At 35.9% G+C, this 21,205-nt stretch overlaps 2 protein-coding genes across 6 annotated transcripts; both read right to left on the bottom strand.

Moving 5' to 3' along the window:
* Window positions 1-910: 910 nt before the first annotated feature.
* Window positions 911-9,899, bottom strand: LOC109073235 (MAP kinase-interacting serine/threonine-protein kinase 1-like). The gene is given in 13 exon segments (XM_042767020.1): window positions 911-2,474; window positions 2,555-2,598; window positions 3,145-3,309; window positions 3,393-3,587; window positions 3,678-3,773; window positions 6,192-6,247; window positions 6,334-6,438; window positions 6,527-6,600; window positions 6,727-6,806; window positions 8,070-8,167; window positions 8,394-8,495; window positions 8,633-8,708; window positions 9,744-9,899. Coding segments are annotated over 13 exon segments (1,383 nt in total). The 5' UTR covers window positions 9,798-9,899; the 3' UTR covers window positions 911-2,236.
* A 2,033-nt stretch (window positions 9,900-11,932) lies between these two features.
* On the bottom strand, window positions 11,933-21,172 carry mob3c (MOB kinase activator 3C). Of its 5 annotated transcripts, XM_042767034.1 has the most exons (5): window positions 21,068-21,172; window positions 18,624-18,774; window positions 17,369-17,868; window positions 15,604-15,806; window positions 11,933-12,549 (listed from the first exon to the last, which is right to left on the bottom strand). In XM_042767034.1, exons 3-5 carry the CDS (start codon window positions 17,784-17,786, stop codon window positions 12,520-12,522), a joined length of 651 nt encoding a protein of 216 aa, XP_042622968.1. In that variant the 5' UTR covers window positions 17,787-17,868; window positions 18,624-18,774; window positions 21,068-21,172; the 3' UTR covers window positions 11,933-12,519. The 5 variants fall into 5 exon arrangements, with proteins under 5 accessions (XP_042622968.1, XP_018944938.1, XP_018944936.1 ...); XM_019089393.2 differs by lacking the exon at window positions 21,068-21,172 and having other exon boundaries at window positions 15,778-15,806; window positions 17,373-17,868; window positions 18,624-19,039; XM_019089391.2 differs by lacking the exon at window positions 21,068-21,172 and having other exon boundaries at window positions 15,778-15,806; window positions 18,624-19,037.
* Between the last annotated feature and the right edge of the window lie 33 nt (window positions 21,173-21,205).

Raw genomic sequence — 21,205 nt, 5'->3', positions numbered from 1 at the left:
TTCTTTAGGTGCTATTTTGCAAATTCCAAGTGTGTTTTCATGTCTTCACTGAAGAGAGGATTGAGTTTGGCCACACTGCCATAAGAATTTTTTGAAGTTATAGTTATATAACTTAAGTTATAAAAGAAGGTGGGAACTTGCCTATGTCTGCTCACAGTGTTGTTCAGAAGACTTATATGATGTCACTTCCTGTTAATGATGTCACATAAGGATCAGTTCATTGTTTTTATGGGGGATAATAATTTGTGTAACGGGGTTGAGGGGTTACTGAGGGGAGGAACTAAATAATATGATTTTAATGAATAATCATGAATTTACTTAGAAAAAAAACATGACCAGCAAAAAAGCACAGATAGATATTTATGAGAGTGGAAAAATGTACGGACTTTTTTCTTATTTCATTATTTATTTCCCAAGCACACTTTCATAGAAGGCCATGAGGGACATGACAAAATAAGTGGTGTCAACTGAAAAAAAAAACAAGATAATTTCTAATATAATGATATAATGGATTTTACTAATGAACTTACTAAACATTACCTAATGATTAACATATGATTATTGAATGTAAATTAAAATGCTTACAAATGTCAGTAAACTTTCAGTTCACTGGTCTTTGTTTTTTTGTGTAGACCTCTATTTACACATCTTAAATAATCTATTAATCATTTTTCATGTTTTGCAATATCCAATCTAAAGTAGAAACTATTCATCATTTGCAAATGTGTATAAATGATTACTAATCATTTTTAAAAAACGTTAAAAATGTTCACTTTTTTTGTTGTTGTTGCCTAAAATCTTCCTGATTATAGCCTTTATCAGTGTTAATATAATAGTCATATCATATTCATCAAACTTCTATTGTTATCCACAATATTGCTGTATTAAGTGCAATAAATAAAGACTGTAGTATCAGTGCAAACGACTTTATTTCTCAAAATTGGAAAACCAAATGAACTCCTCTGACCTGTCCCACAGTTTTTAGGAGTAAAATGACCATTCCATTGACACCACTCCTGAAATCAGCCTTTGTTACTCCTTTAGAGCATCACAGAAGCACTGAATACTGAGAACATATCATTAATATGAGGTAGCGCCCTCTAGTGTCATCCCTGGTACATGAAATGTTTCCCAGTACATACTCATAAAGGTACATACATAATACATGGACAGCCACTAAATTCTTACCATTTCATCTTACCTCAAACAACATTCTGAGCAACAAATAACAGGAAAAAAATAACCGTGCATGATTTTGAATTTGATAATACAAAAGGCAATTGAGAGTAAATTGGTTATTTTGCACATTAGGAGCTCTGCCCCCTCCCGAAATGGCACATTTTGCACGAAATACAAACCAAAAAATTAAAACAAACTCCATCTCGTAACTGAATCGGCTGCAGATAAAATAGTTTATAAAAATAGTTCACTTTTGCAACAAAATAATGTTCAACACTCTTAACAGATATAAAGCGGAACCATGAAAAAAATATACATAAAATGAAAAAATATAATCATCTGAAATCTGAAAAGACAAAAATATGTACTGTGCAATATTTACTAATTATTTGAGCTGAAAATATCTGGTCAAATATCTGTAACACCTAATGAGCACCCTCAGTAAAGCAGCAATACCTCTGGATTGCATTTCCACTTAAGACATACATCATGATACACCTCATGTGTATGTCACTCTCAGGCAGCATGGCTTTACATTGCTCAAATAAACCAAAACAATAACTAAACTACAGCTAGACGTTATATAAATAAACAATAGAAAAATAACAAAGCTAGAGGTCCTGTGCTTTACAGTAACTCGAGTGGTTTTAAAAACGTTAAAAGAATCGATGTTTTGTTAAGAATAGAAATGCTAATGTTGATTAAAAGCCACAGTGATGTGGCGATATTAAAATCAAACCATCTGTAGATTCCCTCAGAGCTGAGCATCCTTTTTATATCTGACTGACAAACACCACCAGCCATAAATATTTGGTAATAAATATAAAAACAAGCACAATTTCCGATGCTTAAAACACAAAAAACTCACATTACACAGAGTGAAAGACCTGTAAATAAATTAGAAATGTTTGGATGTTTTTGGTTTGTATATATAAGGTTAGTCTGTGCCTGTGCTACAAAGTTGGTATCACTGAGCCTGTGGTGCATATACATGTGTGTTTGCTCAAGAACCCATCTGTTCGCCAGAGAAGTTATGTGTATGAAAGGTTATAATGCACTATGGTGTGCACGAGTATAACTGGAGCACCTGTGCCGTGGGTAGGCATCAGTTATTGGCGCGTAGTGCTTGAGATTGTGCTCGGCGACGGGCTAATCTAGAGTTAGATGGAGGGGAGAGCCTCATAGAGCAGACCACGGCACCAAAGTCCTCCTGCTCTTCCTCCTTCTGAGACAGCTGCCGATTGAACGCGATGGCATCAGCTGCGAACTGCGTCAGGTCTTTAGTGCTGCAGTTTCTGTAGGTTCAACCAGAGATGGTTAGAAACATTACAGAAACTGGAAAATATACTTAATCTACTGCATTGACATCAAATACCTTTGTAGAACACGAGGAGTTGAAAGAACTCTTTCAGGTGCGTTCTGAAAATTTAAATGAGTAAATAAAAATGTTATAAAAGCATATACATTTATATAATAATGTATATGATATACATTTTGTACATTATAACATTTGATTTGTATAATGTATACTACCGACCAAACCTTTGGGGTTGGTAAGATTTGATAATGTTTTTGAAATAAGTCTCTTATGCATTTAAAAAAAAAAAAAAAAAAAAAAAAATTTTTTTTTTTTATACAGTAAAAACAGTAATATTGTGAAATATTATTACAATAAAAAAAAAAAAATATTAAATATTAAAATGCAATTTATTCCTGCAAAGTTGAATTTTGAAAATATTTTAATTTGCCGCTTAAGAAACAATTATTATTATCAATAAAACAGTTGTGCTGCTTTGTATTTTTTTTGTATTAAAGTACAGAGCTTTTACATGACATCTATTTTGTGTCAAACGGCTGCTTCTTAATTATCTAACTGCTCTTATTCAAAGAATTAAAATGCAAGTAAACAACAAGTAAAAAGATGGAATCAAAAAGGCTTCAAGAAAAACAGAGCTAACGTCTCACCCCTTGCACCCAGGGATGCTTCAGGACCTGGGCAGCACTCAGCCGTAGAGTGGCATCTCGCACCAGCAGCCGCGAGATCAGATCTTTGGCATCGGATGAGATCTGAGCCCACACTCCATCGCCAAATTCATATTTCCCCTCCTGAATCCTCTCAAACAGGTTGTTCTGAACAGGAGTGGACAACACTTTTAAGTTGTCTACGTGGATGACGTGAATTCTCTGCATTTTTGAATTGGCGTGTGCCTTACCTGGCAGGCACGACATGTCTCTCCTCTTTCCCAGCCACAGTTGGTGCCGCAGTGGCCGGTGAAGGGAGGACTCCCGCTGAGCAGGATGTAGAGAATCACTCCAAGGCTCCAGAGGTCACAGCGCTTATCATAGAACGAAGCCTCATCCGTAAAGACCTCCACCACCTCGGGTGCCATGTACTCAGCTGAGCCACACTAGAGGACAAAACACATCCATCAAAACATGCTGCTCTACACGTTTACAGTTCAAAGGTGCCGAAAACACAAACGTGAGGATGTGGTTACCGGTGTGGTGAGCTCAGGGGTAGTTATTGGGGTACAGGCACTGTTCAGCTTCACTCCGCTCCCAAGATCAAAATCACAGATCTTCACAGGAGAAACCTGAATAAAAGCAAAATACTTGTTACAATTAAGACTGGCTAGATTTGAAACATACAAACACTACTGTTCAAAAGGTTGGGTTCAGTTAGAAATGAATACTTTTATTCAGCAAGGACGCATTAAAAAGATGTGTGTATATAAAATGTTACAAAAGATTTCTATTAAATCAAATAAATGCTGTTCCTTTGAACTTTCTATTCATCTATCAAAAATCTATCACAGTTTTCTACAAATGAATATTAAAGTGCCCCTATTATGCCATTTCCAATATTGCCTTAATGCAGCTGGATGTGAATGTAAACCATCTGCAAAGGTGAGTAAGCCAAAAGTGCATGATTAATAAAGTTATAGTCTCCCAAAAAGATATTGTTTCTAAAAAAAAAATCGAATTTGAATCGGTGCCATAATTTCTGCAATGAATGAATGAATGGTGGATGGGGCAATGCACTGTTTTGTTTGCACAAGCGTGGACGACGCTTGCGGTGTTTTCAGCCTCTGTCGTCTCACTATGATGACATGAATACACAAATTTCATCCCCAGCTTCTCTGAGAGTCACTTCATTAGCATTTTATCGTTTAATTTGACAACACTACCGTCATATCACATACACAGAAGCTGCAAGTTCCTCACGGCAACCTGTCAAAATAAAAGTTTAATTTAACGTGAAGAAACTGACAAAAATATAATACTATTTAGCAGTCTTAAGACTCAATGTAACAACAATAAATCTACTATACAAAAAAAAAGAAAAGGTTTAAAATACAGGCCTGTAGCTCTTAATTTCTTTTTATAAATTCACCATTTGTAAACTGATGTTTCCTGTTCATTTTTTAGAATTATCAATACTATTTGTATCGAAACTATGTTCACTGAATGTAATATTTAATTTTTTTTAATCGAGAATCAAACCAAGAATCGTATGGAATCGAGAGCTTGTGAAGCGAAATCGAATCGGGACATCTGAATCGATACCCAGCCCTAGTGTTTCCTTTCTTACACACGCTGTACGCTGTAGACTAATCAGAACAGACTGGCCATCTGACCAATCAGAGCAGAGTAGGCTCATGGAAAGGAGGGGTTTAGACAGACTGAATCTGAGAACTGCTTCAAACTAATCTTTTGAGAATCACTGAAAAATGATTTGATAAATAAAAAGCGTTTTTTGACCTTGCATGCATGTAAACCTATTGCAGGAGACTACCAAAACAATATTGGGATCCTTTAAAATGGCATAATAGTGGCACTTTAAGCATACCAAGCCGTAAAATAGCTTTTTATGGAGCCCTGCACATGAAGGAACAAATTAGTAAATCATGGTCATGAATTAGTTGTGGAATCGAGTTCTTAATTCTATTACTATACATTTTTTCCTGCATGTCATGTGTGGAGCTCTGTAGTTTTCAACATTGATCAATCAATCAATCAATCAATCAAATTGAGCGTATCAGAAGGATTTCTGAAGGATCATGTGACACACAAAACTGGAGTAATGATGCTGAAAATTCAGCTTTGACATCAAAGAATAACATTATAGAATAACAAGAATTACATTTTAAAACAGTTGTAGGGCTGTCCTTGACTAAAGATTTTTCTAGTTGACTAGTAGTCGTTCATTTTTAGCAATTAGTCGACTTATCACACTTTAATATTAATAAACCACATCATTCATAACAAGGAGCCTTTAATTGCTTATAGCCTGTCAGAGCTCAAGCACACATAAAACTTGCCACTGCACACCAGCAGAAGTCGTGATTGTGAATGCGTCAGAGGAAAAAAACAGCAAGAAGACTGCCTTAACATTATAACAATTAATTGATAAATTTCTGTATTTTTGGTTGCAGTGATAAAGTCGCTGATACTGACTCGTCTTCACCACTGTGGACGTGCATGTTTCATACTGATTACATAATCTGAAAACATTTATTTTCCATTTGAATGGGTTCGTTTAAAAGTAGACATTTTGCTTAGAGATATTTTTCATGTCTGTGCGGCAAGCGGAGAGTTTCAGTTAAGTTTTTTTGACATGCTCAAGTTCACAGAGACCTAGATGGCAGAAAGCGCACAATTTGCTTTCGTTATTTTAATTCGAAAGATGTGTTACTCTGTATGAGGATGTAATGACAGTGTATTTTAAGTTAAATGCAAATGATCGCACCGGTGCCTCCAAGTTAACTGTCATGCAGTGAGTGCGCTGCTTTAATATCGCTCATTTTTCTAGGTTAACGTTAGAACAAGCGGCCATGTAATGTTGCTACTGCTACTATGGCAGCTTTTATTAGTAATGTATACTAATGTTTGATGTAAAATAATGAATTTTTTGTCCTTGCTGGCTAGTCTTTCTGGATTCTCCCAACCCTAATCCTTCTGTAACCAGACAAAGTACACAGAGTGTTACCGAATCAAAATGCATGTGTTACCTTATCAGTATATTCACACAGGATATTTTCAGGCTTAAGGTCCCGGTGAGCGATTCCTGTTGGAAAAAGTGAGAGAAGTCTGTGTAAACACACTCGCGCGGGTCATGGTCAGCGGGCCACAGAGTAAATGTACAGTACTTACCTTTATTGTGCAGAAAGTCCAGTGCATGTGCTATATCCCTGACCACATGACTAGCCTCTCTCTCATCAAAGTATTTTCGACTCTGTATGTGTGTTAAAATGGAACCTGAGAGGAAAAGAAAAAACTATTCAGAAATAAAATACCCAAGAATGAGAATGCATCTGTATTTTATCTCTTTACAACTGTATAGTACCTCCACGCAACTTCTCGAACACCAGATAAAAACAGCAGTCCTCTTCAAAAAACTGAATGAGCTCCAGAATGTTCCTGCAGAGAAACACACAATGTGTGCGGTTGAGCAGTTATGTATCAATTACAGGTAAAACTGTGATTGAGTATAATTATATATAAATTATTATTGAGTATGATGACCATTGTGGAATAAGATCATACTTATTTCCTTGACACTGGTAAAGCGTCTCCACCTCTCTGAAAACTCTACTGCGACTGTGACCAGCTTTCTTCTCGATTATCTGAGAAATGTAACCACACGTTACACTCAAAGTCATTTCTTATGTTTGTTTGACAAAGCAAAACAATGTGTTGTATGAGAAACACTTCCAAGAAAATACAACTTCCAACCGATCTCCATTTTTTTAAAATTAATTTTTACAAAAAATGTCTTATGGTTTGAATATAATTTAAATAATAGTGCTGGCAATTTGAACTAATTGAATGAATAAATGACTCAATGACTGACTCATAAAGACATCAACTACAACCTGCTGGCAGTTTTAGTTTTTATTTGGAGCATCATTTTATTAATATATATATATATATATATATATATATATATATATATATATATATATATATATATATATATATATATATATAATAAAACATTTTCATATATATAAAAAAAATTAAGGGGTAATTTGCTGAAAAATGAAAAACCTGCATGACATTTACTTTCTTTTGTGGACCATAAAGAAGGTACTTTGAAGACTGTTGGACTATAGTTAACAAAGCTGTTTTGGTTTCCAGCATCTTTCATTTTATGAACAAAAAATACTGAGCTGTTTCTCAAATTATCTTCTTTTATGTTCCATAGTTTATGTAGCATAAACATTTATGTGTAATACACTTTATGTTGAATCAAATAAAATATTTATTTCTAAAGCTACTTTTTATAATGTCTACTGGATCATGTAATTAATTAGAAAAATTCTAATCGACTGACAACACTAGAAAATAGCTTTTAATGTACCTTCTGATCACACTGCAAAAAAAACTTGTTTTCCAGTACAAAAGTCTAAAAAAATCTTAAAACAATAAACATTTACTCGACAAGCAAAATAATTCAAGTCATGTTTTCTGTGACATTTATCAAAATTAAGTTAGTTCATAATAAAAAAATAAATAAATATCCGATTATTTTTTGAGAAATTTATGATTATTTGTTTGTGATTAAAAGTTTTCATTCCCCACTGACAGATATTTGTTCTTGTTTTAAACCATCTCACTTCATTTAGTTCAATTTCTCAGAAATCAAGATTTCACATCTAGTTATTATTCTGCATCTCAAGCAAATGTATCTTGATTTAAGCATATTTCTACTGGAAAACAAGATGAAAATATTGAGGGAAATATTCATTTGCAGGGCATGCAAGATTTAATGCCAAGACTTTATGTAATTAAGACTTTTCTATCTTATTAAGGCTTTAATTTCGTGGAACAGCAAATTTAAAGACATTTTTCATCCCCGCGGAAAAACCCTGTTACTCCCTTCTCACCTTCACAGCATACTCATTGCCGTTCTGTAAACTCACACAGCCCTGGACTTTAGCATAAGCTCCCTGACCCAGCAGCTCGTCCGTCAGCTTGTACAGATCTACAACACACACACACACACACACACACACACACTTGTGAATTGACTCACACCTTACCCAATCAGGAAATGTCGGGAGGATATGCAATCAAACATTTTGAAAGATCTGATGATGATGCACGATACAGACTACACAGACTGAAAATGCAAGGTAAACCATAGAACAAGAAGGTGCACATTATGAGGATTAATAAGAGCTCTTGTAATCTTCTAGATGGTTCAGTACCACTAAATTTGCCGGTGAAACTGTCCGTGGCACGAGTTCTGCGTTTCTTCTTCCGCCGCGTAACCAGGTCTGTGATGGCGATCGGTTGACTGCTCTCCATTCCTAATCCCAGAATAAAAACCACAAAACCAAAGGTGTTACGTAACAAATTCTTAAGTACTCTGTGAGAATGCATTCTTTGAAATGATTGCACGATTTGAAGGATGTGTTTTTAAACGTTTCGTCATAAGCAGCTGTACCTGCGGGGCTGCTGGAGGCGTGAGAGATCAGACCACGGCTCTCCACCTGACCAGATCCCAGAGCACTGCTGGTTATCTGAGAGAAAGAGAGAGACACTTACTATCAGGACACGGTGTTAGTATCAGAACAGATAACATGCACCTTTATCAGAGGAAGAGGAAGTGAACACTTGCAGCATGCACTTATCATATTTCTCACTCTGAACAAGTCTATCATGACTAACGTGTTTCAAAACTTCTCCCCATATCTACCTACCATTAAATGTCTATGTGCTAGACTGGAAGCGCTCGTGACCTGAGCGCGAGCTTCCGCATTGAGAAGCGATATTACTGTCCTGACGTGTCTTGTCAAGCTCTTATCATCTGTCTGCTGGCACACTCACCAGCATATATTACTGTTTTACATGAAGGTGGGTTAAATGACGTGGCGTAACGGGAAATTATATAAATATCAATCGTAGTATAAGAGATATCGCCATTCGTGGTTGTTGGGTAATAGGCGGGAATATTGGGTCAGCGTAGCAGCTGGGAAAATTAACACATTTAAAGCGACAGTAGGTGCAAATCAACACTGACTGAACTGAACACTTAATCCACAAATTATAACAAATATATTCCAAACCCGTATGGATTTTTTGTTTTTTTGTGATGACAAGCACGTCCACGTTGATGTTCACCTCACAAGTGAATGGAGACTGAGGGTGTCAGCGCCTCTTTAATGCTCCACGAAGCCCCTGTTTGGCTCAATCAATGACCGAATTCTTGTTTTGTTTTATTTGTGTGTTTTATAAATTTGAGAAGGGACTGTAAATAAGTTACGAGGAGAAGCTACAAGTGTCAGAGAGCTGTTAAGTGTGGCGATGTCAGCAAAACTGTGGTAGCGCTAAGCGAAAAGATGATTATTTTTGAATAACTTTCGTTTTTAGGACATTTGACTTTGATAACAAGCGTACAAGCGTTTGTTTTTGCGACCTAATGTTTCACTGGCGCGAATACAGCCACACACGTAACAGCAGCGAGCCTAATTTAGTACAAGCTAACGTTACTTGAGCTCATGTAAAATACCAGTTACGTATATATAATTTATGTATGTTTAAAAAAAGACTCAAACCTGGAAATTGCGGCCGAATGAGTCTAGCTGTGCCGCGATTGCCTCCGCCATCATCCCGCGCTGAACAGCAGCAATGAGGAGGACAACAACACCGAAACACAACAGCACCACCCCAAACGCGCCGACTGCCCTCCCACTGCTGGACGCTGCCAATCATACTATGGTGACGAGTCGGCTCATGAATATTAGGTAGGCTGCGTGACTGGACGAACAAGGGAAATTACGAGGTCACGTAAGCATGACCGAATATATTCATATAGACGTTACTGCTGCCACGAATAATTCATTATATTAGTATTTCGCACTGGAGAAAGACCGGTTTTGGGGCTAAGGAGGAATACGCTCAAATTAAATGATTAGACGCCAACCCAGGCTCACGGAATGAAACTCGATCTTTATAAAGTTAATGCTGTCTACCGAGTCTGTGGCGGAGAGTCACTATAAAAAGGAGTGACGCAATCGGTAGAGTGACGTGTAGTGAGTTTCGGTGTTATTATGCTATCGTTGAGATATTATCATGCATATTTTTATTAATTTTAATTTTGATTCAATGTTTAATTTTTCGAATTTTGAATTCATGTATTATTTTTTAAATCGGTTTTTTATTTGTATATTTAAAAGTATTATTAATTCTTAATTGCGTTTGTCATTTTAGTAGCTTATTATGTTTTTTATTATTGTTATTTCAGTTTTAGGTATTTTACAATCAATTTACACTAAATTAAAATGAGAAATGTTGCTTTGACAACTAGCTAAAATAAAACTTTTTAATATTTAATTTTATTTCAGTTAAAGTTTATTTTATTTCAGGTAAGGAGTTTTTTAATGGTTTTCAGTTTTAGTAACTATAAGAATCCTGGACTTTAAAGGGGTCATATGATGGGATTTCAATTTTTTCCTTTCTCTTTGGAGTGTTACAAGCTCTTGGTGAATAAAGAAGATCTGTAAAGTTGCAAAGACTAAAGTCTCAAATCCAAAAAGATATTCTTTATAAAAGTTAAGAGTCAATCACGCCTTCCTAAGACCGATGAGCTTTGTAAAAAATCTCAAAAATTTCAGAAACAATTTCAAAAGGCGGGGCATAGAGGAGCAACAATAATGTACAGTATGTGGAAAATTATGTTTTTTAAACCTTAAACCGCATAAACACATTGCATTACACCAAATACACAAAATAATGTTGTTTTTACCAACGTCACATGACCCCTCTAATCTGAATTTTTTTGCCATGAAAGTTTTCCATGCGGAATTCGTTGCCTATTTAGTGTGTTAATGTAGTAATTAGGTTAGTAAATAGGTTATTTTCTAAGTATGGTATTATTTTAATATTGCCATGATCCTGAGAAACCTGGAAATAAAAATAAAATTGTTAAGGCCTGGAAAATACATAATTATTATTAGTGTAGGGTGGGAGAAAACCTAAGAACCCTGTAATTGTTTTAATTGAAACAAAAGTTAAATGTGTCCAGAATGGTTATCATAGTTTTAGTGACAATGACATAAATTACAAACCAAGTATGAAAAATGTCCAGAGTTTTCATGTTATTAGATTTTTAACAAAAATTTAAAAAGCCCCCAGTCTGACAGAGCAATTTGCTTTATACATTTACATCAAAATCAGAGTCCAGGCAGTTTAGCTTATAATTAAAAAGAATATAATCATGATTTAAAAAATTATAATAGCCTATTTGGAAAAATATTGTTAGCTGATGCTAACTGGCAAGCTTACTAGCTACGGGAAAAAAAATGTCATTCTGAAAATATAATTATATTTTTCTTAAATAACATGTACTCCCTATCTACAGGCCTTACTATTCTCATATACATATCTGTGATGTTCTACAAAACAACAAGCTTTTAAACACTTTTTTCTTGCTAAAAATTAGATCCCTTATTGTGAAATCCGTTTTCTCTCAGGTTCATCATCACCAGTGTAAGCTTCTACATCACTGTTGTCAAGGTAGTCCATAGCAACAACAAAAACGTATCTAGACTTTATCTGGTTATTTTGGGAAAAACAGTAGGGCTGCGTTTTCCCCAGCTCCACCCTATTATTATCATTATTGTTGTTGTTGTTATTATTATTATAAAGCAAAGTATAAGGAATGTCAGAAATTGATATATCATTGTTTTGAGAAACTTATGGATTGGATTTTCAGATCCAATTTCTTAAAAAAAGAGTCTTTCTATACATTTAAAATGTTTGTATTTTAAACTTGCATGCAAAAAATATATACTGTAGGCAAAAACAGCACATTGTCAGAACAAAATGTCTGAAATAAGAATAATACTGCTGAGTACTATTCATCATCAGTCACTGGAAAACTTTTCTTACTGTAATGCCCTGGTTAAAAAAAGAGACTAGCAAAGGCTTCTGCCCCTGCACTGGCACAGACACGGCAAAGCTAGAACGTAACCTCTGAAACTTAGCAGAAGTTTTAGACATATCATTTCATGACGTTACCCTCAGGAACAGTTTTTTTTCTATCTTTGAAGTCACATGGTGAAATGCTCAAAATGAATGCAATACTAAGCAAATCAATGCATCATTTCACATCAGTGCTGAAGAATTTGAGCTACTGTGCATGATTTAAACATTTACTGTCTCAAGAATGTGTTGAATTACTGGACCCACAGTTTTTTAGTAACACTGAAGCAAGGATGTATTGCATTTTAGCTCGTCTGTGAGTCTCTGATCTCGCCTGATCTTAGATCAGACCTCAAGTACATTGTTTTTTGGTCTGAATGTTTGACATTTGGATTCCCATCTGTTCTTTCAGTGGCAGATCCTCTCTGTCATTTCTTTCTGTGAAGACAGAAAAGTCCAAGTTATTACGACAAACACACCACATTTGCATTGTGCTGTCAGCATAGCTTTTCATAAAACCTACAAGTAAGCTAAAGAGCAGTAAATTCTGCTAATTGCCACTATCATTTATTATTTTGTGTCTAATAATAACAGTTATTATTATAACACATTGGCAACATACACACTGCAGTAAAATTTGGCTGTCTATTCACCTTTTAGTGCTTAATCATGTTCTGTTCACACACAGTTCAGACCAAACTGAACAACTAGTTGTTAATGACGTATTTAAACACATATAACAGTTATCTTTTTTGTATGTGAAATTACAGGGTACATTTTGACTCATTGGTGTTGACAAATCTTGCTTTAAAAAAAATTTAAAAAAAAGACAAATAAAGAAAAGTTCATAATAAACTCAGATCCAAACACAATTCCTTGGAAATAAGCCACATGGTAAAATATAGCGACCTGCACCTGCCTACTTTATGAACTCCATATATCGCTTTATGAGGCGAGCAAACGTTTGATAAACATTGCTTATAATAAGTGGACATGGCAACCCTTCAAAAGCATGCTTTATGAAGTAGCCTTCAAAACAATATATATATATATATATATATATATATCTATCTATCTATCTATATATATATATATACACTGCTCAAAAAAATTAAAGGAACACTTTGAAAACAGATCATATCTCAATGGGGAAAAATATCATGCAGGATATCTATACTGATATGGACTGGGTAATTTGTTAGGAATGAAAAGGTGCCTCATTGTTTAATGGAAATGAAAATTATCAACCTACAGAGGGCTGAATTCAAAGACACTCAAAATTAAAGTGAAAAAAGCATGCAGCAGGCTAGTCCATTAAATTTAATTGCAGCAACTCAAAATGGTACTCAGTAGTTTGTATGGCCCCCACGTGCTTGTATGCATGACAACGTCAGGGCACGCTCCTAATGAGACGAAGGATGGTGTCCTGGGGTATTCCCTCCCAGATCTGGACCAGGGCATCACTGAGCTCCTGGACAGTGTGAGGTGCAACCTGGCGACGTCAGATGGACCGAAACATAATGTCCCAGTGGTGTTCTATTGGATTCAGGTCAGGTGAGCATGGGGGACACTCAATGGTATCAATTCCTTCATCCTCCTGGAATTGACTGCATACTCTCGCCACATGATGCCGGACATTGTCGTGCACCAGGAGGAACAAGGACCCAAAGCACCAGCGCAGGGTCTGACAACGGGTCCAAGGATTCCATCCCGATACCTAATGGCAGTAAGTGTGCCATTGTCTAGCCTGTAGAGGTCTCTGTGTTCCTCCATGGATATGCCTTCCCAGACCATCACTGACCCGCCACCAAACCGGTCATGCTGAACAATGTTACAGGCAGCATAACATTCTCCACTGCTTTTCCAGACCCTTTTGCATCTGTTACATGTGCTCAGGGTGAACCTGCTCTCATCTGTGAAAAGCACAGAGCGCCAGAGGCGGTCCTGCCAATTCTGGTGTTCAATGGAAAATGTCAATCAAGCTACACGGTGCCAGGCAGTGAGCACAGAGCCCACTAGAGGACGTCAGGCCCTCAGGCCACCCACATGAAGTCTGTTTCTGATTGTTTTCTTAGAGGCATTCACACCAGTGGCCTGCTGGAGGTCATTTTGTAGGGCTCTGGCAGTGCTCATCCTGTTCCTCCTTGCACACAAAGGAGCAGATACAGGTCCTGCTGATGGGTTAAGGACCTTCTACCGCCCTGTCCTGCTCTCCTAGAGTAACTGCCTGTCTCCTGGAATCTCCTACATGCTCTTGGCACTGTGCTGGGAGACACAGCAAGCCTTCTGTCAATGGCACATATTGATGCGCCATCCTGGAGGAGTTGGACTGCCTGTGCAACATTTGTAGGCTCCAGGTATCGCCTCATGCTACCAGTAGTGACACTGACCCTAGCCCAAATGCAAAACTAGTGAAAAACAATCAGAAAAGATGAGTAGGGAAAAAAATGTCAGTGGCCTCCACCTGTAAAACCATTTCTGTTTTGGGGGTTTTCTAATGGTTGCCCATCTAGTGCACCTGTTGTTAATTTTATTAACACCAAAGCAGCTGAAATTAATTAACAACCCCCTCTGCTACGTAACTGACCAGATCAATATCCTAGAAGTTTAATTTACTTGATGCTATACTCTGATTAAAAAGTGTTCCTTAAATTTTTTGAGCAGTGTGTATATATATATATATATATATATATATATATACTCTGATTAAAAAGTGTTCCTTTAAATTTTTTGAGCAGTTTACCATGGTGCCAACCATCAGTTCTGAGAGTGAGTTCTGTTCCATACACATGAAACAATATTTTAGGGGATTGACTACAATATATAAATGGAGTTGTCACTCCTAAAATTATACAGTCTATACACAGGCCATGTACACACTTTGTACAAACTGGGAATGAATGTTGTTATGTATACAGTCATCAAGTTCGGAAGGTTTGCAGAGCTCGCTCTTGAAGGGTTGCCATGTCCACTTATTATAAGCAACATTTATAAATGTCTTAGGGCTTGTTGCTTGTGCTCGGCTCATAAAGCGATCCATTTTTTAAAGTTAATAAAGTAGGCAGGTGCAGATATTTTGGTATGTGGCTTTTTTTCAAGATAATGCCTCTTGCCTTTTTTATAGCAATATCTGGCAACACTGAGTCAAGATGTAGGCCTACTACCTCCTTCGTGATTTCCTGCACCACAATATGTGTTATGTGTTAAGTTGTTCAGTTCAGTTCCGTACAAAACCATGTAGAAGTTCTATAAATGTGGTCGTCACTACCTGAATAATTTAATTCAGTTGTAGAATGCGGTTGTCACTGCTGTAAATTACTGAACTGTGTGTACTGAACAGGATTAAGCACTAAATGGTATCACTGAGAATTTTTTTTTAATTATAATTTTTTTTATTTTAGTTTTAGTTAGTGCCTCAAGTTAAACTGACGACCAAATTTAGCTGCAGACAGTGTGTACGTGGCCACAGTAATGAAAGCACAGTGCTCTCACCAGCGGCTCCAACTCCGAATGGTCGATGAGACTGAACTCAGAGATGAAGTAGAAGTAGTGTTTGTAGCAGGTGTTGATGTGAGCCTCAGCTCCCATACTACAGATCATATCAAAGTGATGGATGTACACGTGCACAAACACCCGAAACAACCGGCTCAGTATCTTTTTACACACCTGCTGAAAGTTCTTGGGAAAAGGGACTCCTAAAAACAGAAGAAAACCAGTGTCACACTTATATCGCACTGCATTCAAGATGTTATATGATTTTTTTTTCTATGAGAAAAATCAAATGATATTTAAGGAGAAAAAGCCTACTGAGTTTTCGAGGGTTTTCAGCCAATAGTTCAGCCTGTGGAATTATGAATTGTTGGCCGTGCTTATAAGTATAGCTTCTGTAACTCTCTCCAGTAATATTTTTTCAGACAGAAGTATGTCTGGTGTTCCTGGCCCTACATATTATACAGCAATTCCTGAGAAACTTAACTGGACCATTTCTCATCCCAGTTATCCATTAATATTTCTACAACTAGCCTAACTGTTTTTGTCTTATTTCCATTCATTTGTATACCTCTGCTCATTTATTAATATGCTATACATTCCAAAGCAATTTACTGAAACAGCTTAAAGGTCAATAACAAATAGGTGTGTCCACAACAAAGAAAAGTAAAATCTAAAATAGAAATAAAAATCAAACACAGATATACTGAATTAGGGGTCCAGATCCGAACAGACCAGGCCCCATGGTTCAGAATCGGCACGCATGTGATTCGTGGATTAACTGTTAAGTTTCAGCAATAGAGCGAAAGTTTATCATTTGCACGTGTTTTGTCTCGCCAATTTATACATTCAAGCAATTTTAACTTGCGTGCTGTTTTCTGTGCACTCAGCTGCTGCCGCACACAAGTACACGCAGAGAGAGAGTTATGTTACAATACCTGTTTTGGCAAGTATTATAGTAAACACAGCTGGTAATTTCTTAAGTAAATGTAAACAGCTGAGAAAGAAACCAGTTGTGTGTTAGCATATAGGTCAGTGCATTTGGTCTTAAAGAAACAGTAGCCAATAAATACCTGCTTCTGTCTGCTAATCAAATAAATCCACATCTTAAACAAAGATTGATCTGTTTTTAACTTGTGCAGTGAGCATGTTTTATTACTGACTTTATTAGTTAGCTTTAAGCTAGTTTTTGCGGTTGTGTAAAAGTACTTAAAGTAAGCTTTCAGTAATTTTCTAAATATGTATTTATTTATTTTTTGCTGATCCGAAAAATTATCTGATCCGTGAGTTTTGTGATCTGTTGCACCACTAGTCTAAATTATAAAAAAAAAACAGAGTCAGGGTTTGATTGTACAGTTGAATAGATGCTCTGAAATCTGAAAATGATTTCCACTTCAAACAAACATGGGAAGTTATGAAAAAATGGTGAACACTACTATATATATATATATATATATATATATACACACACACACACACACACACACATATTCCATTTTTACTTCATTCAATTTTAGCTACATTTTATTCAGTAAAAAGGACATATTATCTGATATTTAACTAAAATTAACACCTCAAAAAACCAAAGTTAAAAACTTAAGGTAAATTAAAAAAATTATTTGTTACTTGAAATAAAATAAAAGTTTACTGAAGTAAAATATATATAAAAATATTTCAGCTAGTTGCCAAGGTAGCATATTTTAATTTACTTTAAAATGAGGCACTAAAATGAAAATAATAAAAATAAAAGAGATTTGACGTCGCGCACCTACTCGTGTAGGAAAGATGTCCTCATTGTTGATGAGGGACTCGATCCAGTTCATCAGGAGGTTCATGTATATAAGAGCAGGCAGTTTGGTGGGCCTCTTATACTGATCCCCATCCTGCCACCTGTATTCATAACGAGGCCCTCCAGACATGATGGGACAGCTCTTCTCAGTGCAGAACTCGCTCACGGTCCCGTAGATGAGGTTGATTCGATTGAAGAAATCCACCACGTGCACAGCTATCCAGTCGTTAATGTTCTCCCCGTCTGGCAGCTGCACCACTTTCCTCAGGTCCAGGCCTGACTTCAGAGACGCCTGGGCTCTTTTGTACAGCTCAAAGCGTTGGGTTCCAGGTTCAAATCGTTTCCGAGGCCGGAATGTTTTGTCTTTGCTGAAGACCTGACCCAAGCACTGAGCCATTGCTGAACTGAGCAGGGTGACGGAGTCGTCAGATCCACTCAGGATCTGGATAGTTGAGATTTTTCACTACTATGGGCCCTTTCTAGAGAAGAGAAAAAAAAATAAAAATAAAAAAAGACTTACTGTCCCCGAACTTTTGAATGGTAGTTTAAGTACACTCCATAAACAGACCATCACAAACAATTAATTTCTTCCTCTCTATGCATTTAGTTTCCCTTTGTGTTGTTTATAAGATACACGGAGTGTCTGTTCAGCCGTACAATCAAACCCCGCCTCTCTGTTTTCATTTAACGTTCTGCCAGTGTATCTGTGTTTTAGCCCATCCTTTCTTTGTCTCTTTGATAAGTCTTGTTTTTCTTTCCCTTTCTGTTTCTCTCTCCTTCCATAAATGAAAAAAAGAGAGATATTATGCAGGTCTGTTTCTGACACTTGTTGCTGTAACTGAGAATGTATCTTCATGCAATAAAAAGGCACTATAAAAGCCTACATTTCCATAATTGTTTTTTATATGCAAATATGCATCTTTTATATAGTTTTCAATTCTATAAAATGACATATCATTTTTGTTTCTAAGCAAACTGTTAATATCCAGTAACTTTGTAAACTTTATAACAAACATAAAAGTCTCAGTTTCGAGGCTGGCTTTAACTCGATTCATTCAATTGGTGTGGAAGCAAAGGACAGAGGAGTTATTTGTCCACCTCTACAACAAACACAGACGTGTCTGAGCAAGCTTTTTCACATTAGTGCTTTAACACAGAGCATGAAACAAAAGTGGCATCTTATCAATGAAAACAAATGAAAGAAAAGAAGAACTGTAGACTTTAAGGTCCCTACCTAAAGCACCTGGCTTTAGTCCCACTGTAGACACTTGGAATGTTGTGGGAAACCTGGAAAGATTTCCTCGCTCTCCTGTTCTCTCCAAGAGGGAACAGAGCAAATCCAAACGGTCTTGTGAGGATCCTTTCTGGCACTCATCAGCCTCTCTCTACCCTCCAAAACGCACATAGGAATAGGGCATTATAGAGCGAAAAAAAAACAAGCTGAAAAGTTATTTGGCTCCGCTTCCTGTGTATGATGTCACTTCCTGATTTTGTCTGCTAGGCCCCAGTGTCTGTTTTTGTGTGTGTGTGTGTGTGTGTCGTGTGTGAAGTTTTCATTGATGGTGGGAGGAGCAGCAGTGAGTCTGTGAAGTCCAGTCCCACATCAAGCCACATCCTTTGCTTCAAAACAAGAGGACTGTATCCCAGCCCATCCATTACTACACACTTCACACTTTCCTGTTTCTCAGAACGTCTAAATCAAGTTTGATTAACATTGTTTCAAAATCATTATTATAAATGTTAAAAAATAATGTGTAATATATTCTTAAGTATATGCAATTTATTTAAATAAGAATTATTTTAAAATTAATGTAAGTGAATGATTAATGAACTTTAGAATTCATTGTGATTTTGTTTTCAACCTTATTCAATTAATACTCTGAAGCACAATTGTGAAGACATGTAATTACAATAAGTAACCACTAGATGGAAATATATAGTTTCCTAAATATTGATAGTGGCACAATAAATGGCATTTGGTTTGAAATCTTTTTAAAGTATGAAGTGAAAGGCAATAGCATACATTGTGAAAAATTATAAAGGCTTTTAAGACCTTTGGAGTATCTTTATTTCTTGAGTCATGAAGATATTGCACTGTACAAATGTTAAATAAATAAAAAAGTAAATGAATTAATAAAGATTATATGTTTTACAAGTAAATACTATCTATTCTAGTTATTCTACTTCAAAATTTCATGTTAAGTTACTTGCCATTTCTTTGTAATTGTAATTTTATTTAATTAGGTATACTGCTTCTACACCAATTTTCTTTTCTTTTTTTCAGTATGGGGATATATTTGATGGGATGTGGTTAATAGAAATTTACATAAATATTTTTGTGTGTTTGAGTAAGAGTTTTCTTTTTTTAAGGTTTGTTTAAAAAACAACAACATTATTTTCAGTACAATGTATTGACTGAGCCATAGAAATGTCTTGTCTAATGAGTTGATGTTCTAAATCCATTAGAAATCAGGTCATAATATACAAATTGTATTTCTAGAATGTTCTGAATTCCATCAGTGTTTTGTCTTTGAGATGTTAATGTTACAGATCAAAAACTTGATCTTGTTCAAGAATTCTGTTCCAGTGCTTTTCTGTAATGTTTGCTGTGTTTGCAAAACAGGTTGAACATTTTTTTTCTGTTGTTCTGCAATGCCTCAAGGAATGAATAGATGGACAGAACAGATAGAAAGAACAGACACATACATAGACAAATATGTAAGCAGATTGAAAGACTAGACAGACAGACAGACAGACAGACAGATAGATAGATAGATAGATAGACAGACAGACAGACAGACAGACAGATAGATAGACAGACGGATAGATAGATAGATAGATAGACAGACAGACAGATAGACAGACAGACAGATAGATAGATAGATAGATAGATAGATAGATAGATAGATAGAAAGATAGACAGATAGATAGATAGACAGACAGACAGACAGACAGACAGATAGACAGACAGACAGATAGATAGATAGATAGATAGATAGATAGATAGATAGATAGATAGATAGATAGATAGACGGATAGATAGATAGATAGACAGACAGACAGATAGATAGATAGATAGATAGATAGATAGATAGATAGATAGATAGATAGATAGATAGATAGAAAGATAGACAGATAGATAGATAGACAGACAGACAGATAGATAGATAGATAGATAGATAGATAGATAGATAGATAGATAGAAAGATAGACAGATAGATAGATAGATAGATAGACAGACAGACAGACAGACAGACAGATAGATAGATAGATAGATAAATAGATAGAAAGATAGACAGATAATTTTATTTCAATTAACATCTATCTAGCTAGATATAGATAGATAGATAGATAGATAAATAGATAGAAAGATGGTAGGTTGGTTGGTTGGTAGGTCAGACAGATAGATAGACGGATGGACAGACAGACAGACAGACAGACAGACAGATAGATAGATAGATAGATAGATAGATAGATAGATAGATAGATAGATAGATAGATAGATAGATCATATATTAGGGTACAATAAATAAATGTACCCTATATATATAAATAAAATACATAAAATATATATCTAAAAATAAGATATTAAACAAAACAAAAAATAATTAAAATTAATAATAAAAATTCATTAAAAATTGTAAACGACAGAATTAAAGAGTATAAAATGTGGTTTACCTGGCGGACTCGTCACTATATGGCTGTGTCTCAAAAACTAGTGCTGCCTACCGAGACTGAAAGAGCGCCCCTCAGCCCTCACACATACCATGCCCAGAAATGCAGTCTAGGTAGGCATGTAAGTAGGTTTGGAGACAC

The sequence above is a fragment of the Cyprinus carpio genome, chromosome A11, assembly GCF_018340385.1.
Source record: "Cyprinus carpio isolate SPL01 chromosome A11, ASM1834038v1, whole genome shotgun sequence".
NCBI lineage: Eukaryota > Metazoa > Chordata > Actinopteri > Cypriniformes > Cyprinidae > Cyprinus > Cyprinus carpio.
Note: the sequence above shows the minus strand (reverse complement) of the source record. Positions and strands in the feature narration are given on the sequence as shown.